Source organism: Leuresthes tenuis, unplaced genomic scaffold, assembly GCF_036924035.1.
Source record: "Leuresthes tenuis unplaced genomic scaffold, fLeuTen1.0.hap1 SCAF_24, whole genome shotgun sequence".
Lineage (NCBI taxonomy): Eukaryota > Metazoa > Chordata > Actinopteri > Atheriniformes > Atherinopsidae > Leuresthes > Leuresthes tenuis.
The window spans coordinates 4,375,019-4,402,060 of NW_027325378.1; the positions used below are offsets into that span (position 1 = coordinate 4,375,019).

Sequence of the window (27,042 nt, forward strand, 5' to 3'; positions counted from 1 at the left end):
GAAACTTGGAACGTCCTATATGACAGTTAATTCATTTATGGTCTCTATCCTATTCATGTTAAATTTAATTTCTGCAACTGCTCCTTTCCCTTCAAGTCAGACAAAATGTTGTGACTGCAGTTTGTGTTTGTAGGGCAGAGACGGCTCAACCACAATCACAAAAAGTGCGCAAATTTGTAGCTTGCTGCACGACGAGATGTTCGGCAGCTTACAATATGAAGACAGGCATAGATTTACAAATAGAGGGAACCTTTTCCACAGTTGTTGCCATTGCTTTCACTGCAGACACATACACAGACAGACAAGATATTAATGGACAGAACCCGTGAAGCAATTATTCCAGCTCTGCAGTACATGGCAGAAACACCAATGGAAAAGGTGTATCAGGTTACCTTTCAGTGTTCTGTTTCAGTGAGCAGCTTCTCCAGCCTTTCCTCAGCCTGTCAAGCTGCCTTGGCAACAATCAGAGCAGAGTGGCTGAGGCATGGCGAAGAGAAATGTACAGTGGTGGAGTGGTTGGAAATTACAGAAGGAATCAATTCAGTGAGTTTCCTCCCTCCATGAAAAAAATGTCTGTATATCAGGCAGATGGACAGACCCAAACAACAACCTTTTAAAGGGGCTGCCTACCAAGGCACAATGCGGAGCATGAGAGACTGCAGTAATATGGTTAAATTCACTCTAAAGGTTTTCTGTTTTTGCCCAAATTACCATCACCACAGCAGTGCTGTCCAACATATAACCTTGGTTCTTTTTCCAATTTACTTTATCAGTATTTCTTTATCACTGGCATCGGATTGATTTTCATTTTCATAACGTATAAAAGCTAAAGGATAGCTTTTTTTTTTTTGCACTGCCAAGGCGGCGAGATTTTTCTTTCCAAACGGAGACATCCTACTTTAGAAAAATGTGACACCTTTTATGACACGTTCACACAGCCACAGAAGTGAAAATGAAGACTTATCTGTCTTCTGCTCTTTACTGACAGAATGCAGTACGATGCAAGCTGTAATCATTTTCAAAGGGTGGACTTAAGGTCATAATTTTTTTCTCTAAAAGCAGTCTGCAGGCTGCATTTCTGGGATAAAGCTCTTATTTGTGCTCTTCAGATACCAAATGTCAAGTCCTCTAAAACAATTGCTGTGCCAGTTACTTTCCTGGTGCCTATCACTTCCTGTGCTTTTCTCCCTTGCGTCTCATCATGACACCATCACCTCAGAGGAAGAGAAGCTTGATGGATGTTGTAAATCTACTAAAAAGCAAGGTCAGCTGGAAAACAATTGCTGGAATAAATTAGAGCCCTTGCCAAAAGAAAACAGAGAAGTCAACATGAAATATACCAGTAAGAAGCTGTAAAGTAGTTCCGTGACCAGTACCCCCTCCTGATTTATCTGACAAGAGAAGCAATCTAACGCTTCTCCACTGATTTGTCATGTTCCCTGTGACCTGTCCACAAACATCAATATGGAATTTGTGTCAGACTGAGGGTTTAAACCACTATTAGATGGAAGCGAATGTATGTCTGTGTGCCTGCACCACATTAATGGTCAGCATCTGCTGCTGATAAATATCAAGACCACTTAGATAGATGGCAACAGCATTTGAGTCCCACACACAATCACACCCACACACAGAAACAACACAAAGATGCAGCACCGGGAGCGTAAATCGTCACACAGGCATATTGTTGTGGAGCAGCACTGGGCCACAAGAGTTTTGTGTAATTGTCACGAACCTTAATCTCCTGGAACAAGAGTGTCTTTTGTTTTTGTGCAAGTGGACACAAAAATAACAACAAAGGAATAAAGAGAATTGAATTTCATGGGACTCTAAAGAACTCATTGTCAGATTATACTGGTAACCAAGTACGGCCAGGTGCACACGCACACATGTACACAATAAAGCACCTTTTTTTTCCCCCTTTGTAAAAAGAACTGATGAGAAGAAAAAAAAATGTCAGAAACCGGTCAGTCAGGGGGTTGTTTAGAGAAACAACGGGAGTGCTTTTCTGCTCCTCGTTCTCTCATAGGCTGTATGTTGTTCTCTTAACAATTACCATCTGACTCACCAAGTCATATGGATCCACAGTCTTTTGCAGTGGTAAATGGTGTTGGATAAAGGGAATAAGACTGCCACTGAGATAAATATGTGTTCCTCCGTGTGTGCACGAGACATTCCAACAGCATCAGTGTTACCTTGGTAACTAATCCTATTTGCTGAGGATTGGATCCATTATTTAGGTTCTCTGTCTCAAAGCTGAATAGTTGTTATCACTCTGTGTCAGAGACAGAGACATAGAGCGGGAACATATTGAATACTTAATGTTTTCTTCACAACATTTCACAGTAATTAAGGCATGAAGTGTAATCCATTTGGGAACACAAATTGTAAGGAAAACTTTCACAGCTTTAAAAACATGAAATCCTTCACTTGCAATGAAAAGCAAAAATCAGATGAAATACTTCTGTCCATTTTAAGAGTCCTATGATCAAATACAGCTACAGCACTGTGCAAACATCTTGATCCACCCCCTTTTTTTATTCCAATGACCAAGACATTATTGTAATATTTAAAAGGGGTCGTTAGCTTTAGCTTTCCTAGCTTCTTTTGACATTTGCCGATTTTCCCGCTCATTTTCAGGCCATTCCTTATGGACTATGTTTTTAACACTTCTATTCTTAACAGACATCCTAACAAAGAACCTACTTTAAATTATAGCATAACTGAAGGAAATTTGTTATTAGCAACTTGTCACAAACACCTAATTTGATCCCATTTTTTGTTGCATCTATAAAACATGTTGAGTGGAACACAAAGAAGGTGATTCCCAAAGAGCTATTAGCTGAAAACTTGGCATATCTCAGCATGGTGTGCAGTGTGTCCTAAAAGATTAGAGAAAAATGGACAAGTGGAGGACAAACCAAGAAGTGTCAGGCCTAAAAAACTATCTACAGCAGATGAACAGGATCTGAAAGTGATGTCCTTAAGAAAGAGGAAAAAATCCAGCAAAGACCTGACAGGACCTGAGAGATGCATCTGGACCTTCAGCTGATCCATCTACTGTTGGCCCAAGCCTCATCAGAAATGGTCTCCATGGAAGGGTGGCTGTCAAGAAGCCGTTCTTAAGGAAGGGAAACAGGGAGAAAAGGCTGAGCTATGCCAAATGACACAAGAAGTGGACTGAAAATCAGTGGCAACAGGTCTTATGGAGGGATGAATCCTCCCCAGAGCCCGGACCTCAACATTATTGAAGCAGTGTGGGATCATCTGACAGAGAACGGAACAAAAGGCAGCCAACATCCAAAGAAGAGCTTTGGGATGTCCTTCAAGAAGCCTGGAGAACTATTCCTGAAGACTCCTTAAAGAAATGACAGAAAGCTTGTCTCAGAGGGTTCAGGCTGTAAATAAAGTTGATTTCAAGCTCATTTGAATTGCATAAACTTTGCCTTATATACGCCATGCTTCTATTTAAGTTACACTCACTCTGTTTTCCAGGCAACGCATAAAGAAATGAGGGGTGGCTCAAGGCTTGCACAGTACTGTACAACTATAACTGTGCATCCTTTCCTCAGGCAGACATAGGTTTTCTTATCCTGAAGCTTCTCATCCATCATAAAAACTAATATTCAAGCCATAAGTCACTTAGAAATAATTGCAGGGAGGCCTCAAAAAAATCTAAATCCCAAGTGACAACCTGCGCTTCCTGCGCTCAGTGAAACTGCACACAAAGCTTTGGGGACACAACAATATGGGAATTGAGATAGCAAAGCTTTCCGACTGACAGCTAATGTATTTGAGCAAAGAAGACCTCAGCAAAATGTACACTATTGAAGGCTGAAGTTAACCTTCATTTAAAAAAGCCTTCAACAAAAGATAGTGTATTTAAATTGATTAAGTAATTGATTGAGTAAAAATTAACCTTTTGTTTCATTGAGTCGCACCTTGTTCAATATTATATTAGCAAATTTACCGTGTAACATAGTTGATTTTAACTATATTGAAATCTTTCTATCGGCAAATGTCTTCTTTTTTCATTTAAACATCTAATTTTCTATGGTGATGTTTGTATTTTTCCTTTATTTCATACAGTCCTTTGTAATGACCCTCTTCGCAGTAAAGTATCTAAAGCTCTTTGTGTGTTCTGTGGACCAGTTTAAAAGTTACCAGGAAGTTAAGACATCATATATCTGCAATGACCTAAAAACACAATATTTTCCTCAGAAATGTAGTGAAGAATTAGTTTGAAGTATTAGAAAAGGTGCAGCACACTGATTTTGTTTTTTGTGGAGTGAAGCTTGTTGCCCTGCGTTTCTTTGTCACCAGATGGTCGCACAGCCAATCACAGTAGAGTAGCCCTCAGGATGATGCTAGGCTGTGTCATCTTTACCCGAATCACCAACCTCTCATCCCAAATTGATTCAGTCCAGCACATCTACATTGATTCATAGAAACTGACATCCAACTAACCCATAAACTCGTGTTTTATGCCTTCTGTGTCGTGAGAAACATCTTAGAAACTGTAAAAAGTTACAGCTGTGTTCATCCAGTATGATTAGAAAAGAAACATTTCATGTGTACATTTGCAAAGCTCAAAGATTTTAGTCGTGCCGTAGTTCCTCGAAACAGCAATTGGTGAGAGGGTTGTTACATGTGAGGCTGCATGAAGGCTCATATGCAGAACACAGGAGGCAGACATAGCAACTAAGGTAAGACTACAAGGAAACAAACTGAAGCTCAGTTACAATCGCAGACCCTGCCCACGCAAATGTGGATGTTTTGCAAAGCAAACTTTTTCCTCTGCTCGAGCATCTCTCATCCACATGCAAATGGTGCTTTTGGTCAAACTTTTAAAAACTCCTTTGATGTTCCTTTGAGCTTTGATGTGTCTCAGCCTTCCTTGCGAGCGCTGGAAACCACGGCACCTTTCTGTTGTTTACCTGGGCTTTCAGCAGCTTTACTTTATCGTCTGCATTCTAATCTGGACAGAGTATCTTTCAAATAAAGGGAAAAATGTTTCTTAAAAATTTCTGGAGTGGTGCAGTCGAGGCGTGATTCTAACAGAATAAATTCCACAGGAGGACACAAGGAAGATGAACAGATGAAGAAGCAAAGCTAGGAGGGAGAGACAGGATTACACTCACACAGCTAATTGTATAACAAGGCACAGGTGAAACCTCCAAGGGCAGGAAGACAATTGAAGCAAACTACAAATAACACACAGGGACAATGATTACCAAAATTAGATAGGTACCAAAGCCAATAGTAACTACAAATAGATTAGAGGCTTAACAAAAGCAATGAGTACAAGAAAACCAAAATTAATAGCTTTACTGTAACCCATAATTTAACAGGAACAAAATAAATGACAAAACCTGGACAAACCTCCAAAAGATTAAGCACAAAACAATCACAAAGGAAAAATTAAAAAAATCAGCCGAAACCACCCAAACCATGACAAGGACAAGAGGTTTGTAAGTTACGGCTCCGCTGTCATGGCAACATTTCTTTAAAGAAATATTTATACTTTATTCTTTTTATAATGATTCATGAAATGGTTTCACACAGACCCTGTTCATTATATTATATTAAATGTGGGAGGTGGAGACCCCGGGGAAAACCCAGGACAAGTTGGAGAGACTATGTCTCTCGGCTGGCCTGGGAACACCTCGGGGCCCCCCCCTGAAGAGCTGGAGGAAGTGGCCGGGGACAGGGACATCTGGGTTTCTCTGCTCAAGCTGCTGCCCCCGCAACCCAACCCCCAGAGAAGCTGCAGATAATGGATGGATGGAGATATTAAATGTTATATGTATGCATTTACTAGTTTAATATTAAAAACACTGGTTTTATTTTTCTCAGGGGCAGAATTAGCTGGAGTTGGCGTGTTCAGCCTCTAAAGCTCTTCCCCTCCCTCCTCTCTCTGTATCTCAGGAGGGCAACTGGAGGAGAATGACTGGTAAAACCCAGACCAGCAACGTGACCAATAAGAATGACCCTCGTTCACTCAACTCCAGAGTCTTCATTGGCAACCTCAACACAGCCATTGTCAAGAAGACCGACATAGAGGTCATCTTTGCCAAGTATGGCAAGATAGTGGGTTGCTCCGTGCATAAGGGTTACGCCTTCGTACAGTACATGAATGAAAGGAACGCCAGAGCGGCTGTGGCAGGAGAAAACACCCGTGTCATCGCTGGACAGCCTCTTGGTGAGTCGTCTTTGATTTCTCTCTTTTTTCACCTTTGCAAGGTATTCCTTGCGTTCCATACGCCGTGATAAACTTATAAACGTAAAATGCAGCCTATACAGCACTTCAAGACAACTTCTTCCTTCCCACACAATGTTTCATTTCAGCCTGATCATTGCTGGAAGACTGGATTCTCTCGGGAGCACAAAGTGCCTCGGACATCTCGCAGACTTTTGCTTTAGATCCTCATTTGGCTTCTAACTGCTGAAGTGTCTGGGTTTGTTGTCGAGCTGTTTTGGAGAAAACCCCTGCTGAATTTGTTAAATGATCCACTCGTGGATGGAAGCAGAGCTTGATTTTAACTTGCTGAAAGCATGTCAAAGTTCTTGCAGGGAACCATTTTGAGCAGAAAATAAGATGCTATGCTGCATGAGATGCTGCACTATGCTGTGAAAGCGTTTACCACATTTCGTAGTGGGTTGTATTGGAGGATGTTGACTGTGAAACAGTTTTTCATCTTTGTTTTGTTTGTGGATGGGAGGCAAAATATTTGAGAGGCAGGTAGATGACTCACAAGGTAACTCTCTTCCTAATTTGAGGAAACTTGGAAAAGCATTGGGGAAAATCTGGGTTATTCAGGCATTTGGCTCAAGTTTCACACTCAGAAACAAACAGAGCTACCATGTAGGTTTGAATTTAGAATAATTTCTGTCTGAATTCGGTCATCTTAGGCCTTATCTAATATCAGAGCAGAGGGTAGGCACTGCAAGAATTAAGCCAAGCACACTCCTAAATGCAGCTGCTCTGAATACATTTTTTTTAAATGATCAACTTGGATTCAGCAGCAAGTGAGAAGAGCATGCAAATATAAATGATGGTGTGTTACCAAATTAAAACCCTCAACTTAAGTAGATTATTATGTCAAATCAGAACATTACAGAGTTGATTTCTCCCCACACAAATGCACCAGGTCCACGGAGTTGGACGTGGGGAATGATAAGAGATCACAGACAGACACTCGAGTAGAGAGTAGGGACCACAATGTGCAACTTTGAGCATTAAATTGAGAGAATTGAAAAACTTTTTTTGATTAAATTGAAAGTTGATACATCTATGCATATCTATCAGTCCTATAAAACTGTGGGGCTATGATGACAGAAGAAGTGCATTAGACTCCAACATGTTTGGTGTTGTCAACAAATACGAGTGGAGTTGCAACCTTTCGGCGAAATGAGAAGAATTCAATGATCAATGACAGCAGAGTTATAAAGGAGAATATGTGCAGAGTCACTTTCTGGCAGCTTGGTTCTGATTATATTACTCCTCACAAGTCTGTACGAACTCAAGCTGACAAAATAAAGCTTTTAGAGCGATGATAATAACTTTAAGTTAAGAGAGCATAAACACAGAGCCTTAAAGCTGAAGACTATTGTATCAATTTGCTTGTGCTTGAGTCTGTCACAGTCCATTATGGCTGGAGGGGAAACCCAAATGCAGCCATTAACAGGCAGGATGCAGGCAGGTGTCAGAGACTGAAAAACTGTATTCTGAACAAACTGAAAGTTTAAATACAAGAAATTTATATTAAAAAACTGCAAGACTGACAAATATGGGAAAACATCCTGATCTGACAGAGAACAAAGAAAAGCAAGAAGCTTATATAGGGGGAGGGGCGATGAGATAAGTGGATGCAGGTGAGTGACGAGCACAGGGAAAAGGTGATTCTGAAGTGACGAGACAAAAGCAACTGAGGGAATCTGGCTTTAATGACCCAGGAGCTTGAAAGTAAACAAGAAATAAAGCTCCAGAAAATGAAACAAGAACTAAAGCAAATACGAACTAAATGTGCAACAAGAGCTGAACAAATGCAAAGAACTCCTGCCAACCAAATGAAAAACCACAAACTAAACCTTGATTAAAAAAAGGAGGTGTAATGTTTCCAGTGAAGATTGAGTTGAGGTTTTAGTCTCTTTATCAGCTTTTCAGCAGCACAAATGTTTGTGACCTAAAGCCTGCAGATGATCTGTCTAAAGTCTCGTACTGTGCTTCATCACTGCACAGCTTCTCCATTACAGATTTCAGGTTTGGGTTGGTAATGAAAAATTAGCATCAGCCACAACTAATTTGCACAGAAAAATACAGAAGTGATTTAAAGGTTTCCTCCTCGGTTATCTTATTTGTCTAAAGCAGTGGCGTGCACAGACTTTTTGAAGGGCAGGGGTGGAAAGAAAAAAAGGGGTTAGGGGTTAGGGTTAGGGTTAGGGTTAGGGTTAACCCTCGGGAGCCAAAACGCCCTCTAAAGTGGGTTAGGGTTAGGGGTTAACCCTAACCCACTTTAGCATTAGTTTTGGCTCCCAAGAGGGCAGTTTAGCACACGTTTTCGCTCCCAAGAGGGCACTTGAGGTCAGTTTAGCAAGCGTTTTGGCTCCCAAGAGGGCATGATTTCAACATTTGGTTTTAGATATTTCCCTGCTTCAACACACCTGATTCAGATGAAATACAGCAGGGAGAATTACAGTAAAGCTATTTCTGAGTCGGCTATTGACACTTGATCAAGTATTGAATTCATACAAAGAAATCAGAATAAGTATACTAATTGAGTTATAGGGAATAAGTATTGAACACGCTTTATTTAATATTTTGTTTGACAATTATTGGGCTGTCTAACGATTAATTTTTTTAATCGCGATTAATCACATTTTTTCCATAGTTGACTCACAATTAATCTCCATATTAAAAATAGAGTTAGAATCAAATAAACACAAAGAAAAAATGTCTTTTAGCTTTTATTTATTCTTTCAAATAAAAAATTGCATTGTAGACCCACTTTACATGTCTATTTCAAAAAGACAGCCCATAAAATGCCACAACAATAGTAGTAGTAGACAACAAACAGAACAGGGCCTAATGACAGTTAAATGAATGAAAAACTGCAGTCATTTGACACATCAGATTCAGAAGTCTGAACTCTTTGTGATTTTCTCCTATTTATTAAGCTAATTGCTAAGGCCAACCAGTCTGGTAACATGTTCAGGTGCCTTATCGCCACCTGGAGGTCCCACACTCCAGTCAACTAGAGGACAAACTGGGCTACGAATAACCACGATCCAAGAAAATTAACGCCTTAATTTTTTTAATTAATCGCATCACAATTAATGCGTTAACTATGACAACCCTAATAATACAGCTTATAGACGCCTCCTATATGGAGAGACCAGTCACCTGCATTTCTCAGGAGTGATTATGGATTATTGTTCCACACAAACTGTCTTCAAATCTCGGATCTTCGGTTCTCTCCATTGATTTTCAATTGGATTTAAGTCAGGTGATTGACTGAGTCATTCTAGCAACTTTATTTTCTTTCTTTGAAACCAGTGAATTGTTTCCTTGGCCTTGTGCTTGAGATCGTTGTCTTGCTGAAATCCTCTTTTCATTTTCAGCTTTCTGATAGATGGCAGCAGATTTTTATCAAGAATGTCCCGGTACATTTCCCCATTCATCCTGCCTTCAATAATATGAAGTCTGCCAGTAGCATATACTGAAAAGCAGCCCCACACCATGATGCTTCCACCCCCAAACTTAACTGTTAGCGTGGTGTTCTTGGGGTGGTGGGCAGTACTGTTTATTCTCCAAACATGGTGTGAAGAAAGTTCAGTTTTGGTTTCATGTGACCATCCTATAGTCTCCCAGTAATCCCAGACTTCTCCAAATGTTGTTTTGCAAACTTTAAAGGAGCCTCAACATGCTTTTTATTCAGCCATGGAGTCTTGCATGGTGAGCCTGCATGGATGCCGTGGCGGTTCAGTGCATTGCTTATGGTTTTCTTTGGAACAACAGTACCTGCTGATGCAAGGTATTTCTGAAGTTCTGCAGTGGTTCTCTGATTTATTTTTAGACTCCCCGGTCAGAAATCTTACGTGGAGCGTCTGATTGTGGTCGGTTTATGGGGAAATGATGCTCTTTCCATTTCCGGATAATGGCCCCCACAGTGCTTACAGGAACATTCAGACTTCTGGAAATGCGCCTAAAACCAATGCCATCGGAATGCTTTTCAATAATAAGATTACAAAGGCCTTGGGAGAGCTCTTTGCTTTTACCCATCATTAAATCTTTCCTGTGTAACTCCTGGGTAATGAGAAGCCTTTATAGGCCATCAATTAGGACTAAATTAGGACTTGTTAATTTCATGTGTGCAATACTTTTTTCCCTGTCTTTTCACTATATTACACATATCTCAAGTAATGGACTTAAATGTTTAGATGTCTTTGTATGAATGGAATACTTGAGTTGATATTGACATGTGGTGAACATTTTGTGTCAATAGAGCTATTAAAACTACCTGTACTGAAAAAAATGTTGATGTGTCAAATACTTCTCCCCGCTGCACAAGTTCTGCACAAACCTGCTAATGATGCATTGATCTGAATCAGGTGTGGAAGCAGGGAAACATTTAAAACCTGCAGGACAGCAGGTCCAGATTTGGACATCCCTGTTCTGAAGAGCTTATATCAATCTAAACAACAAAAAGTTACCTTTGTCGCTTTGCTTTATATAAGATGTTAATGTACAGCATTATGTGTGGCAGAATATATAATATGTTACCTCTTTAAACTATTAAATTCTGAAAAACTGTTTGTTCTTCTTAAAAAGGGAAGTCTCGAGTCCCGATTGATCAAAGTGGACACTTGCTATAACCAAATATCTTTGATAAATTTGTGAAGTTTGGTCTGAAAATCATTTGCACCAATTTAGTGAAATTTTGGCCCAAAAGACAAAAGACCTTTTACAAGAAATTCATATGATAAAATCCTTTGCATTTATTTCTATGCAGTCCAAGCCTGAATATCCAACAGAAAACAGAATGATGACAATACCGACATCTGAGTTCCATCAGCTTTCATGAAGATTTTCCTGCCAGTTTTGCACAGGTGGACAAATAGACGAATGGTTCAGAAAATAAAACCTTGGTCGAGGCAGTGAGGCTGTTCGTGATTCATCTGTGACTTCTCTGCAAATCGTTACATTTCCTTTATGTGTGATTGGTTGTTTTCTATTTGAGAAACCAAGCAGAAATTAGAGTATTTTCATTACTTCAGAGTTCATTTCTTACCAAGATCGCTGCATGGCAATCCTGCCCTCACGCTGTCGTTCAATCTACAAGTCATGTGCTGGAGGTATCGCTGGGAGAAACATCCTTAATTGTCAATTAAAGCCACACTCATTCTCATCCTCTCAGGCTGATGCTTTTAATATTAACGTGGCAGAGAAATAAATCAACTATATAATGATTTTGGGGTTGAGAAATTACCTCCGCAAAGAATCTGGAGTGCTGTTCAAAAACATTTCATTAAATTGTTATTGCGAGTCGATTGCATGTGAGTTTCAAAGCTAAGCTAATATCGCTGTGTAATTGAACATTTTAGGCATTAGTGACATGTTTTCCGAGATCCTCCACCGGCAACTGCAAAAAAAAAAGAAGAAGGTATGAAACCATGTTTTTCAAAAGGCAGTGATACCCTTGAAGAGAGGTCAGCACATAAACAAATCATACTTTGACTCCACTGATTCTCTTCAGGAGCTCAGACACACTGGGGATAACTAATCTGCGAGCCCACTGGCACACAAAGTGCAAAGTCATAGCATGTAGAGACTGTAGAGACTGAGGTGGATGTGTTTTTGTGTACAAGGATGAAAAATAGCTGATGAACAAGTGCTGTGCTAACACAGCTGGACCCGTATTCCTCCCCTTGCTACTGTGTCAAAAATGGATGCTCCTTTTCCAATCAAATATGAGTACAAGTTTAAGACAGTTGCAAGAATAAGAAACTTTTTCTAAAAGCACCCCACATAAGCAAAGTTGTTGAATAATGAGGCAGAACGGATGTAAAAATTGGATCTCTTGTATCTATCTGTGGCACTAAAACATTTCCCACCAGGCCTAATAAAGTGTAGAGAGCTTTGCGATTACTAAAGGGAAATCAGCCATATATTCCAGTCAAAATCAAAAGATTTATGCAGATATCTAGCTGTTATCAAGGTTGTCAGTACAACAATATAATATATATCATAACAATGAATCTTTTCAGAACATATGTGTGAAATCTGTTTGTCAGATTACTGCAAATTAATATCACAAACAAGCTGAAGTATATTTAAGACAAGACTTCTCTGTGATATTCTCAAATGTTGCATTATTTGGCTGCTTTTATATCTCTCTGTAGTGCTGAAACATTTCAACAATTTCTTTATCGACTGTCCAAAAAAATGCATAGTCAGTGACTTTAGGATAAATTACTCTTCCAACTTCCAAATACTGCAGATGTTCAGTGTCTCATTCCTTGTGGCTTTGCTTTAGGAATCCCAAAGTACAAATTAGCAACAAAATATGCCAGCTTGCCTTTCCTCTTGTGCTGGACAGACACTATAAAGTGACTGTACTGTTGCCAGAAATAATTCAAATGAGTTAGGAGAAATAATAAACTTTTCAGTGAGTAAATAAGTGATGAGTTAAAATAAGATACACTGAGGTAAACTGCAGAAATCATTATTACACACAAAATTAAGTACACAATTCATTATTTTTCCACAGCGAATGCATAACACAGTCTCCTGCTCTAATCATTATAGGCAACAGCTGTTGTGTCGGGTTCCAACAGTCTTAAAAACTATGGAATTTTCTTTTGAGTGCTTTTCACTTGAATTATATAGATCTAGTCACTCATAACTTACTTCTTGGTATATCTACCATTTTGAGGCCTTCATTTTAACTCTCAGATACAGCTGCAGAGGCGCCATGTGTTGTTGTGCCTCAGGTGGAAGAACGGGTTGCCAACGACTTGCATGGTTTGCAGTTCGGTCAATGGCGTCTGCACTTATTGATGTGACAAGACATTGAGCCCCAAGTTTTTCCCAGTGGCAGCAGCTTGTTTATCGACTACCCTGCATGGCATCTATGTGTAAAGGAGGGACAAGAAACAGATCATGAAGCACTTTTTGAACATAGCTAAGGTTAAAATGTGCTTTATAAGTGCAGACCAACACTATATGTACCATATGTTGACCACTTGTCATACCCTGCCTGGTCTAATTTACTCTAAAAGAGGCCATAGTTACATCATGTTGTAATAAAAAGGATTGAACGTGATTGAAAACAGGCAACGACTTAAGTGAGAAGTAGAGTCATTTTCTCATAGACTACAACTTGCCTTCCCGAAGGTGTTGCCCCCTGCAGTCCATTCATGAGATTGCAGCATTGCATCTATGATTTTTCTTGGTGGTTTGAACAGACGGCCTGTGTGAAAGAAAGAGGTGAGTCGGAACGAGTTCACAGAATTTACTGGATATTGCAAATAAACGTCTTATCTTATATATATATATATTATATTCTTGTTCTTATAAAAAAAGGGACAACAAGAAATAGAGTAATCAGACACTAATATTAGGTTTTCATTTGGGCTGGGAGCAGGTACAGCAGAACAGGTAGCACTAGGTTGTCTACTTCCTCCTTGGACAGATGTTCAAAATGTTTAAATTATGTGCATTAGTTTGGTTGTAATTTAATCTACAATCTTCTGGCAAAAATTTAGCAACTTAATAGTAAACATGATTGGAACATTATTCATGATTAGATTTCAAAACCATTTGATTAAGATCTGCTGTACAGGTTTGTTCTCAGATATTAAAAAAGCCTGAAAAACCAGCTCAGAAACCTGAAAATATTAGTCTGGAAAGGTATGAAAGATAGAAAATGTGCAGAAACCCCTTCTGTGGCATGAGACGTATTAATTCACATCCATTCACTCAGGCTAAAAGCTGACTGGGAGAGTTTCTTGTGACATTGTGGTGATTGTTGACATGCATGAACCTTAAATGCATCTGAGCAACTTCATTCTTCACCCACTGATATCTCTCTGCTGTATCTTTGTGGCTCAGCTGTGCCAGTATTCCTAAAACTGCAGGACCACATCAGTGCTGATCGTTGCAATCTCTGCACTCGCTGACTGTAACTCTTATGCTTCCTTTACATTCAGTGACATTTAATGTAGTCAGTTTGAATTTTCTGACAAAGTTGACAGCATAATTCTGCTTTGATGTATTCACACCAGACGTGTATGATACTCATGTTTCTGCCCTCTCAGAAGGAAGAAGCATACCAATCTCCTATTGTTTTTTTCAAATTTACGGAGACGGTTGTTTCAACCATGTCCCGATGTGGCACAGGGCGCTTATGTGTGTCTGCCTGGAGGCAGCAGATGCGAGTGATTGGCAGGTGGTGATTGAAGTCCTGATGGAAAAGGACAACGAAAGCATAACATCATATATTTATCTGAGAGAGGCCAGGTATGAAGATACAAGCTGCTGTGCAAAGTGGGAGAAAAGGAGAGGAGAGCAGCAGAAAGAGGGCAGACTAACAACATCTCTGGAGAGTCTGTCGTGTTGCAAGTACGCATGGTAATCTTTCTTAGCTTGACTTATTTTGAGTAGCCTGACCATCCCTGAAGAGATCTGTATCCCCTTTACCTGTAACTTTCATGGTGAAGGTCCGTCCCATTACAATATTAATGACCCCAGTGAAGGATAATGTGTGATGGATCACCAATCATCCTGCTTCCAAATGGCATTGGCAAGAGTTAGGCACATAAATAATAAAGTGATTTAGATGCAAAATCCATCCTAAGCGGATTACAAAGGCAGTGGCACTGCAATCAATCGTCATTTTGGGCCAACATGATGCATAGCAAGCAGCACAGGACAGAGAGAGTAAACTATGCTGGGAAGACAGAACAATGAGCAGGGACAGGGAGAGGGAAGTGCAGCTCAAAATGTGGCAACAAAAAAAAAAAACTCCCCTTGGAGGAATGTGTTGCCATGGTTTTTACATTATGACCTCATAGCATTTGTTAGAATCATTTCCAATCGCACATGAAAAATAGTTGCATCACGTGAAATAATTAAACTAACTTTATCAAAGTACAGCAAATTAATGCAAAACATTTTTGTTCACTGATTTGGCTCAGCTCCAGTGGATGGAGCTGTGACATGAACGCAGGAGGGGACAGGATGGGACCCTATGGTGTCCTGATGTTGGTGGTGGTGAATGAACAGAGTTAGCAGGTGGCTGGGGCTGCACAGAGACAGGATCTGGCTGATTTGACTCAAACAAAAGCAGGCAGGATGCTTAATGCACAGGAAGAGTGACATTAGAATTAAAATTGAGTTTGACAGCGTGGAATAGTGGAAGCAACGAAGAGGGAGATGGGAGAGAGGCTGATATACCTTTTCATAAGAGCAGGTGACATGACACAGACCTGTCTGAACTCACGCCAAAAGCTTCATCGGGGAACAGAAGTGCTATATTTCAATCAATATTTAAACATAAAATATCAAAGTTTGTGCCCATCTGCATTTCAACCAGCAGCCTCTGATCGTGACGCATGGATTTCGCTGCAGCTAAATGTCAGCACATTTTGATTTTAAGCAGAATAAAAGCAAGAACCGCTTTGTCCTGGAAGAGGGGATTTGTTTTATCTACAGTTACAAGGTTGCAGTCAAATACAACTAATCTGTAACTAGTAGTGGCGTGAAATTTACCAGAAATAAACCTCTTCTTCTGGATATACTTTGTAAGCCAGTTAATAAAGTTTTATCTTTCTTATTTTTCTGAATCTGTGAAGCCTGATGTTGAATATTTTCTAACACTTACAGATGACTCACTGCATACAGTTGTTGTAGAAAAACAGCTCAACATGATTGACAATTGATTGTTAAGTACACTAATTTATAAGACTGAATTGGATCACAATTGGATTTAATTAAATGGATCTAAATGTTAAACTTGTTTATTTTCCCTTCAAAGTGGCTTCGGATTTCTTTTGTTGTGAATTGGTGGAATACAAATAAACTAAACTGAACTGAATTGATCATTCTGAGAGGGAGAAATCTTTTCCAGTGAACATCTAGCTCTTCAGAGAAAAGACAGTTTTGTCTGAAGTTTTGAAGCAAATCATTTGAAACGCCACAGTGCAGGATACTCAAAAGGTTGAACGTGATCATTAAATTAGAGACATTGTCACATATCAGTCTTGATATTAAAAGACTGAAATGATAATATTGTGATGATGATTATAATAATTGTGATTTATAAGCTGATTTGATCTAAAGTCAAAACATTATTACTTGAAAATTTGGGTTTTTCTACAATTTGAAGAGGCTCTTACCTCTTATTATTTTGAGTGTAATTGAATTACCAAAAGCAAAGGGGAAAGAAATTAGTTGTCTTAATAATCAACTAGTAATAGCTAGTTATTAGGACCTTTGACCATGGTCAAAGTTTGTTTTGTAACTCTTTCAAAAAGCAGAACTTCAGCTCTGACAGGCTGTCAAGATGCAACCTCAAACTGTGACCGAGGCTTTATTCAACCAATCTCTCGCAGAGTGACATGAAATGAACTCGTCGATATATTGAGAGACTCAACAGCAGTCACGTGGAAGTAGAAACGCACGTAGACAAATATGAGGTAGCAAAACTTCGGTATGAGACTCGCTCAATACACTGAATGTCAAATGTTTAATATATGCGAGTCGCCAGGAGGGGGATTCTTCTTTAATGTCTATTCAAACCAATACTACCTCATCTTCTCCACCTGGCTGCTGCAGTTCTTTCCATCAATCACTATTAGTATTCACAGGCTCGCTCTCGCTTTGATATTTGCACAGATAATACCAACACTGTCTATAATGACTGCACAGTTGACTAACTTTATTTTGAGAGTCAGGTTTAGAAGCATTAACAGTCTTGACTGAGAGGCCCCATAGGTGTTGCAACTAGATGGGCCGATGCCTCCTGATCCACTGGATTGAGTTTTGCCAAAGCTAACATCATAAGGCCCTCTCTGTATCTTCGGTGCCCCTGTGTTTGCCTCTGAGGCTGCAGGAATATTTAGCATCTGAGCATGTGTGTTCGTTTGTGGGGTCTAGCTGTGCTTGCAGAGGGAAAGCACGAGAGATTTCAGGTTTGTTCTGGATTCGATTAAAGGTTTTAATGTGAAGAGAAACTCTTCACGCAAATTGCAATATCAATATGTGATCTATTTCCTTGTCTTTCTCCTCCGAGTCCCTCTGAGTCTTCCTTACCATATCTCTCCATGTCCTTGTGGGTGATTAGAATGCACCGTGGTCGTCTGTCTCCTCCCTCATTAATCACGCTCTGAGAGACTGGGCCGGACATTGAATTCACTGTTCGCCTGACCAGGCGCTCGACAAAAGCATCCATAACATCAGGTACAGAGTCGCACACTGGCTTACAGCCATGTCAATTCAAGGATTTATCTGAGCTGTCATTTCTTCAGCATTTAGGAACATGCTTCCTTTGTGGAAACAATACTGGAGAAATGTTAAGTTTGTCATTGTGCGCTTAATAGGCTTTAATAAAGTCACCCTGGAGACAAGAAAATCACCTTTCCCTCAGCTGCCAGCATCTCTACCTTTCTCGGTCTGAGTCAGTTCCTATCTTGATCCCTTTCTCTCCTTCATACAGACTGACAAATGCTTTGGTGGGCAGTGTGGGCAAAGTGAGATGGATTACTGTGTGGATTTTGGCAGAGAAAACTGCAGCTAATTCTCTGATTAGAAACCTGGGTTCAGATGGCAGAGACACACTGAGCTGTGAATCAGAGTCAGAGCGAAGGGCTCAGTAGGCTCCAACAGGCTCTGTGAGTGTATATCTGTGTGTGTGTGTGTGTGTGTGTGTGTGTGTGTGCACGTGCAGGCAGGCACACCAGGCTTGTTTCAGCTACATTATCTGTCTGCAGGTGGAATCTAATTACAGAAGTGTAAGTAAAGTTTATAAAAAATATCCTTTTCATGTGTAAAGTTTCATTTCACTTCAACAGAACTTGATATAGAATATTTAAAAAATTACAACCGGGGATTTGATTTATGAGCACCTTGTTTTATGAAACAACAGATTTGGCTCTGGTGAAAAGAGACACAAAACCATCGTTTCACTTCGCTTTTAGCCTGTTTTGCATCTCTTCCTGGTTGTTTGTGGTCTTCTTTTGATTTTATTAGCATCTACTTGTGGCCCTGTCGGGGATATTTTTTATCTCAGCTTGTTTGTGTCACATTTTGTGTGTTTTGTGATTCGTTGTCAATCAGCATGGTCTCACAGCAAAACAGAAGATTTCATGAAAAATGCATGAACTGAAGACATCCGGTTTGTGTGGCCAACGCGTTCTGTGTTTGGACCCGGAAAGGGGGGGCGGCTCGATAGCCACCAATCCAAGAAAAGGATATTTTGATGTAATACATTATTGAAGGATCTCTGATAATGCAAGCCATGTTTTTTCCTAACATCAGCCGTTTTATTTTTGTTACCTACCATTCAGCATGTATTTCTAATCCTTAGCCTTAACCAGACAGTTTGTAATATGTGAAACAGGAAGAAAATAGAGAGAGAAAGTGTCACAGGGAACAGCAACAGGAGAAAGTCACTTGACTGGACTCGGACCACCAACCAACCCTTCTGACCTCCAAATGCAGATTTTTTTTTTTTCCCCTGTTAAATGTGATGCTGCGGTCAATGTGTGTCTGTTTCACAAAATGTGGTGAGACTGTGTTCCTCAAATCAAAAGATTAAGTTTTGGTGATTGTTTTACACTTTGCTGTGATATGAAGTTGAGTGCATCTCTTCATAACTGTTTCATGTCTCATATTGGTCCTTTTTCATCTCTTTGTATCCATTTGTTGAACAGCGCTGTGCAAAAGTCTTCAAAAAAACTTCATAAATTGCCACAAAAAAACATCTATTCTTTGTTAAGGTGTCAGTTATGTGTGGACACAGCATTGGGTCATGCTTTCAGTTAGGTGTCTGATTTATGCCCTAATGAGAGTCAGCGTTTAGTGATTTAACTTACATAAAATAGATAAATACATCAATACAACAAGGACTGGACTGAAAATGAGTGCAAAAGCAGCCAATACCCAAAGAAAATCTTTCAGAAAGCCTGGAGAACTGTTGGTCAGTTCCACTTTACAAGATTACAGAAGGTCTGACTGCTTAAAAGGAAATATAGGAAATAATGGGTGGCTCAAGACTTTTGCTCAGGTTGCAGACATTTTTATTTTTTTTAATGTCTTCTTTAGTTTTTTGTGCACATCTTTGTGGTCATAGGGCTTATTCTTTTACCTCTTAGTTTATTTAATCTGTCTCTTTTGTCTTGTTTATTTAGATTGTCTGGGTTAAGACCAGGGTCTCCTTAGGGTGGTAGATCTGTGCCTGGTGCCCAGATGATTTTGCCCTTTTTTTAGCACAAGCAGCATATGAAACCCAATATCCACTCCAGTCATCAGAAAAGCAGTGGAGTGTATAATTAACTAATGTAAAATTAACTAATGTAAATAAATAAAAAGATAGACTGAGTGTAAATGTAAATGCTGCACAGTGGTTATTTATTTTCTTACTTAGCACAGGAGGAAACAGGCTAACAACTGCATGTTACTATAAGCTCCACTGATAATTTAACTGATGGGAAGTTTATTTGTATATTTATTTCAAAATAACTCAACATATAAGCATAAAACATAAAGAATGAATAAGAATATTGTGTTCGAATGACTTTTTTGGCTAATACATACATCTATGTGTATATATATACTGCTCATGCTGAGACCATAGGACATGAAAACATCAATGTTATCGGTTATCTTATTGGGTTTTACATGAGGTAAAAAACAGCAGAAAACACATTGCAATGATGCTGAGCCTCTGGGATTCATCACTTTTCCATCCTGTGTTAATGTCTTCGCACTAACCAGTTAGATACCGCAGATTCTGGGGAAACCCTTCTTTCCTTTAACTATCTGAGGATGTTTTCTGCCAAAAGCAGTTACTAAACAAGCCTGTGGGGGCCCAGTTTGAGATGAACAGTGTGGACAGCGGGCAACAAGATTAACTTCAAGTCTAACAAGCATCCTAGATATGTTCATTAATATTACATCTATCTAAAGGGAAAAAGAAAAGGCGATAGCGCTGAACCGATGAGGAAGTTCAGAGACGGATAATTCATGCATACCTGCATAATCCAAGATACCAGTGTACCACTGAGAGTTTAAGTTAACATTAAGGGCTTGCTGACACATGCAGGATGAGCTCGAATGAATGGGTTACTTCCTGATTAAGCTAGACTTTCATTTATACAAGGAATATTGATCAGTACACATGCATATTGATTATGATTACATAACATAATTGGAATAAGCGCTTTACCTGAAGAGGTTCGTCTTCCCTTTGACTTTATCTGTGAGAGTCTCAGCAATGCATATTAAAAGTGTTTTATGTTGGATTAGCGCTTATACGGATGATATGCTCGCTCATGCGTGGAGATAAAACTTGAATGAGAGGGCTGTGTGTTTGTGGCAGGTGATGCTATGACGGAGATCTCTGCGGCGCAACCTTTACTCAAAGCATCAGCTAAATAGGCGGCCTTATAAAAGAGCTGACACAGAGCCTCGAATGGAAAATCTGACATTTAACACTTTACAATAATCGATCCAGTCAGTCACATCTGTCTCTTAATTCTTACCACAGTTGTTGATGCACACTCCAAGCTGAACAACTAAAGAGGAATGCAGGCAGTAAAAGGGGGAAGATACACTTTGAGTAATGGTTTATGACGTGATTACACATGCAGTGATAATTGCTTCTACCCTGGAGCCTTTCTTGGGATCCTGCACAGAGGGGTCTGCAGCGTAACCCCTCTGACTCCCCCTCCCGTGTGTCGTGGCTTTTTGTGCTTCGACTTTCCTGCGTTCTGGGTTTTCTTGCTCTTTAGTTGCCTTATTTCCTGTTGAGTTTAACTTCTTGTGTCACACCTGGTCTTCAGTTTCTGTTTCACCTGCCGCTCATATTCTAATTCACTCCTCAGTACATATCCTCCAGGTTTGCTTTTGCTCAGTGCCAGACGTTCGTATGTATTTTCTGTTGCCTTTTGGTCGCTTTTCCCTTGTTGCCAGTCTTTTGTTTCCAGTTTGTTTCTGCTCAGTTCTCTGTTAAAGCTTTTGAAATCAACCTCCTCCTCCTACAGTCCTACATTTGGATCCGCCTTTTGCCTCTTGTGACACTTTGTGCATGGGATAAGAATTACTGTGACACACTCACTGGGGACTTCTTCCCTGTTAAAGAGGGGCAGCACACAAATATAAAATCAAAAACAGCCCGCAACCTCGCCCCGAGCAATAACTATGTGTTTACTTCTCACATTTCCTTATTTGACTTAGCATTTATTCTCCTCACCATCTCTCAGCAGTTGGCTCCCATCCTTCCTCATTCCCTCCTATTAATTACTCAGCAGAGCTGAGGGGTTGTGACTCATGGCATCCAGTTGTTAATGTGGAATTCCCACAGCTGGAGAACCAGACCCAGCCTTGGGCTCTGCTGTTCAGTAAAGGTCACACCAAACATGATGGTGGTCAGCCACTTGAAATTTATTGCATCAGCTGCAGCCAGGAATAACGTCTCTGACACCGTCCAGTCACAGTTTACAGTCAGGCCATAACCATCCCAGCGGGCTCGCAGGACTGCTTGGAGCAGTCGTGCGTGACAGAACGAGCCACTTGGTCCTCGTACACCTAAAGCCTATTTTGAGAAGTAAGGTGGGCAGCTTGAAGGATTATTCTGCAACTTGAAGGACACAGACTAACTTCTGACAAAAAAATCAACACCCAAACATTAATCTAACTGAAACACTCAAAAGATTCGGTTGCTTCGTCCTATTATTTTTTTTTTTTACTGCCCTTTTCGCACAGTCTCACTTATCTCAAAGCTTAAAAGTATTTTCTTAAACTCAGCTTCTTCTCGTTTATCAGTGTCTCCTCCTTTGTGGCTGCATAGATTCAATTAGGAACATCAGTGGGGGATAATGACTTCCACCTAAATTGACCTCTTTGTAAAAAGTGTCCAGAATATTTTGCATAATCACAGTAGATTTGATTAAGACACTGAACTGAGCCTGCTCGCTCGGTGAAACTCACTTTAGATAAGAGTCCAGTTGTTGAAACCAAAGACATGCTCATTAATTAGTGCACACTGTACTGAGCTGGGAGAAGGAGCACAGCACACAGATGTTTGCTCTTTGTCTCCAAGGAAAAACTGACAAACTGCAGCTTTATGCATGCGGGTGGTGTGGAGCTGTTTTCATTAGATAGCAGCTGGTTTGGAAAGCAATCCTGACCTTGACGACTCCTTGTGGCTTGTTCACACTTCCTTATTAGCCTGTAGCCTTGGTGAAGGAGTGAAGTGGTAAACAGGTTGCAACTAATTGTCACATAAGCAAGAACATTTGTTATGTATGTGATAAATTGATGAATACAGGCAGATTGTGCAGAAAATGTCAACAAAAAAAACTTGCATTTAAATGCAATTACTATCTGAGAGCAGGATTCTTAAAATGAAGCTAGGCAGTGTAAATGTGGCACCAACGCCTCCTAGTTTTTAGGTTACAGAATGCAAACACACAAGTGGGTTCTTGCCCCTGATGAGTTCTGGTACTTGAGCTGTAAAGTGTGTCACAGGGTTTCTCAGAAGCCTACCTGTGTGACAGAACTATTAATGAGCTGCGTCTGTATTTATGCACCACGTCTAACAGGAGAAGATGAGCTGCCTTTGTGGAAGACGTCCTGTCAAAATGAATTTAAGCCTTGGCAAAGACAAGCGCTTGCTGTGAAACAAAAGGGGAAATTCATCAATTATTCATTTAGTTTGAAATGACAGGTCAAGACAGCATCAGTCTCATCTTCTCACATGTGGTGTCCATGAGGTTCATGGAGTCAGGAAAGGGGCTTTTCGACTCTGTGGTCACTGAGCACCACACTGTGGTGCTGAGCAGTTATTACCACGGTCTATATCAAGCTGCAGTCACATCATTACTGTAAACTGGAGGATTTTCACAGTGTCTGAAATGTAATCAGTTTTGTAATGGAGAAATATTGACCAATTGTGTAGCCTTAATATACTCAAAAACAGGCTCTAAAGACCATGCCCAAAGCATTATAATCAGTCAAAACAATCTCCAGAAGGCAAATCTGCAGCAACTGCATGATGCTGTCGTGTCAATATGGAGCAAAATCTCTGAGGAATGTTTCCAACACCTTGTTGAAAGTATGCCATGAAGAATTAAAGCAGTTCTGAAGGCAAAAGGGGGTCCAACCTTTTACTAGCGAGGTGTCCCTAATAAAGTGAGTGTATATCCATATATAACAACATAGTGTGGCACAAACCAACAGTTATTACTATTTTCATTGCATTATTTGAATGTAAATCGTGAATGTTTATGTTTGATTTTCCATTGCCTTCATTAACCACATGCGTGTGGATATTTGAAAAGTTTTGCTGCACTCTTCAAAGAGACTCAACTCTGTGTCTAAGGTTAGAATTCAGGAGCCTATTGGTAAAAAATGACAAAACTTTGTATTTTTCAGCTTAATTCTATGGTTACAGCATTGGGATTCCTGTATTTGTTACTGTTTGCATGTAACTGATGCATGTAAAGCCTGTGACTGTGTGTGTATGATGAATATCCAGTACATGTATGTAGAATAACATAAGAATTTACATTCATTTTATCATGTGACCTTATGCTTTTAATCTATATGTAATAGAAGGTAATATATACCTGTGCGATATCATTTGAATCCCCAATTATTCAAATCTCCACCACCTTTAAATATTTGTATTATTTCCAAATTGAACATTAGAGCAATTAAGCAAATAAGTACTTTTAAGTAGACTGAAACAACAAAAGTAACTGCTTGGTTATGAAAAAGAAAAACCCTGTAAACACCAGAACTTTCTCAGTTTTGCACTTTTGATCTGTGTCTCTCTACAACATGGTGTCTTATGGAAAAGATTCACCACAGGAGCTGAATTGAGCATTTCTGTGAGTCACTAAAACTCAGGTAAAAGTTGTCAGGTGACAACATGTCATGTGACAAAAACTGCAACCAGTGAGAAGTTCAACACCACGCTCTCCAGGACCAACACAGTGAATGAACTGCTCCGGCAGCGAAGCACGTAGGTGGAAAGGTGATGAGAAGGGGCTGCATGAGGGTCAAACAGGTGATATGGAGATGATGTTCATGGTTGGAATCGTGGAATATACCAAAATGCTGGCAAACAAAATGCCTACCAAACATACCAACATATCTTTATTTCTGGGGTGTCAAATATTGCCCATCCCTCAAAGCCTCCTGGTGTCACTGGTCATGTTTCCACCCAAAAGTGATTCGAATCACTGGGAAATGTGTGTTTCCATCAAAAGTACAGACTTTGGTGAAAACTACTAACTCTCGCGAGATTTCCGCAGGTTGGCACGACAACCAGCCTGTGAACGTTTTACCGGCTTCCCGACCCCGGAGTGTATCACCATGGAGAGAGAGGACTTGAACCTTTATTAAGAATCGGGCAAGTGGTATTGGAGCTGTCAGCCCAGTTAGTCCTGGCGATTAGAGGAGCTGTCATGAGGAGAAGGCGGCAAGAGGGGTTATTTAATGCCCTTAATTGCCCAAGCAGAGATGGGGGTGAAAGTGCGCTACACCAGACTTGATGCGAACACAGCTGTTTCCATCCCTTTGAATCAACCAAAACCCGGCGCTAGCGACCGTATTTTCATCTGTATGAATCAGGGGATTTTAATTCGAATAATGGCATTTGCATCATAATTTTCCGATGCGATACTTCTCGATGCGCATCTAATCAGGCTGATGGAAACGCACCTATTGATAAGCACAGGGTGTCTATAGCTGTTACACTGCATATATTTATCACCAAACAACATTGTTCTTATTCTGAAGACAGTCACAGCAAATGCATGAAAGTCGAGTTCTCGGCTGCCTTTTTAAAGGCCACTTATTTATTGTTATCAATTGCTTTTATCTATCATTCCACCTCTAGATTTTGGTTCCATGATAGCAACATAATTTCATGACATGAATCCAGCTGCAGACACAGGATGCCTCTGCAAAAAAAGAGCTGCCAAAACAAAAGAATAATAAGGGCATTTCTTAAGAGGTTGGTGCTGACTGGTATCCACCATGCCAGGGAGGATTGTGTCCTTCATCAAATGGAAATGATGTGTTTAAAATATGATTATGCAAAACAGAAGTGCGTTTAAAAAGCCAAAAGCAGCGAAAAAGACACGAGTGTTGAAATTAAAATGTAAGATTTAAGGGAGCAATAAGTCAATAAGCCAAGTAGTAGTTAAGTAAAGTTAACAGTTCCCAAAAATGTACAAAAAAGAACATCAAAACAATTACTACATGCAAAAAAAAGAGTCCCTACTCTGTGGACTGATTAAAATCTCTAAAAGCTTTAAGCTTTCTCTTAAAAGCAGAAAAGGGTGTGTGCACAGTGCACCCAGACTCAGGAGCTGATTCCCAAATCAAATACTTATGAGGTGACACAATTTTGAATGTTTTCATGTGTAATTTATAAACTGGAGGTGGCTACTTACTTTCAAGTCAGTCTCACAAGGGAACATTTGGTAATACCTGGTAATAAACCCGGTAATAACCTGTGCTCCGGGGGCGTATGGATGAAGTCGTCCCAGTGGAGTGCCTGTGTAGAATCCCTCCGTTAGCGCTCCTATAGCTGCAAGTAGCCACATAACAGCAGCTATGAGCTAACAGAGCTATAGTACACGTTTGTTCATTCATTCTTCTTAAAGTATTGGTGAAATAAAGACAGATAATGCCTTATTTAGAGGCTGCATCGTCTAAGCCCCGTTCACTCCGTTATATGGATCTCGAGGAATCTAAATATCTTCCGAAGGATGCCGACTTTCACCAAATTGCTCTCGGTGAGTAGATGAACGTGTTTCATGCCAGAAATAAGGTCTCTGTTTAAAAATACCGGAATTCCCCTTTAAAATAGAAAAGGGACAAGTAGCTCTCTGGCCTGATGGTCCACAGTGGAACGGTACAATCTGGCCCCTTCTGCATGCCTGTACATATGTTACAGCCAGCTAGCGAATATACAAAGACGTGTGAATCAGTGCAGTGTTGTTTTTGGCAGTCTTTAGATGCTTTTAAACACACAAGCTACCAATATGTCATCATGAAAACAGATGCAACAGTTCAGGAACTGTGAACTAATCAGGAAAATACCTCTGAAGTGCACTTTTTGCCATAAAAGTCTTTACTTGAAAGCAAACCCTGTCTGCCATTTATCATCCTTGGGGCATTCTTCACGAGTGCCACTTTCCAACTCGTGTCAAAAAATTTACTGTCTAGTTAAACTCAGATGCAGTAGGTAGAAAAAAAAGAAATGAAGTGAAATCCATCAGTCTGGCTTTCTCCTTTCCCCTCAGTGGTTAAAATCGTTCAGTAGGCAATGGCTCAGTCACTTTTGGCTCCATTAAATCCAGGAGACATTATTGTCTGTGTATTGGATTTTTCTAACCCGCGCCACCCTGTGTGGTTTGTATTATCTCTGCTGACTGGATGAATGGCCGTGCCGCTGATAGCGTCAGAGCTGAATTAGATTTGGCAGCCCTTAATGCATGTCTGAATACCAATTGCTACTAGTTCAACATTTGAATAGTTCTTAATGTGATTCTTTGCACTCGACTGACCCTGACAGATGGAGACAGAGCGGGAAGCGAAAAAGGAGAAAAAAATGGAAGAAGTGGAGGATGGAATTAAGCAGGAGGATGGGAAAATGCAGATTAAAGGACAGATAAAAACATAAAGGCTTATGTTGCCTAGATTAATGTAAATGAAGATAATATAGAGTTTGGGTGAGGAGGTTTACCAAATAATCCTTGATTTTAATAAGAAAAAGGTTTAAAATAGTGTTTGCAAGTGAATCT

At 40.0% G+C, this 27,042-nt stretch overlaps 1 protein-coding gene across 2 annotated transcripts in view; it reads left to right on the forward strand.

The window, feature by feature from the left end:
• The window catches only part of LOC140284632 (RNA-binding Raly-like protein), a 103,918-nt gene that overhangs the window by 36,391 nt on the left and 40,485 nt on the right, over positions 1–27,042 (forward strand). For both annotated transcript variants that reach the window (XM_072378548.1, XM_072378549.1), the window contains exon 2: positions 5,929–6,202. In XM_072378548.1, coding sequence (XP_072234649.1) covers positions 5,947–6,202 — 256 coding nt within the window. In that variant the 5' untranslated portion in view covers positions 5,929–5,946. The remainder of the gene's footprint in view (positions 1–5,928; positions 6,203–27,042) is intronic.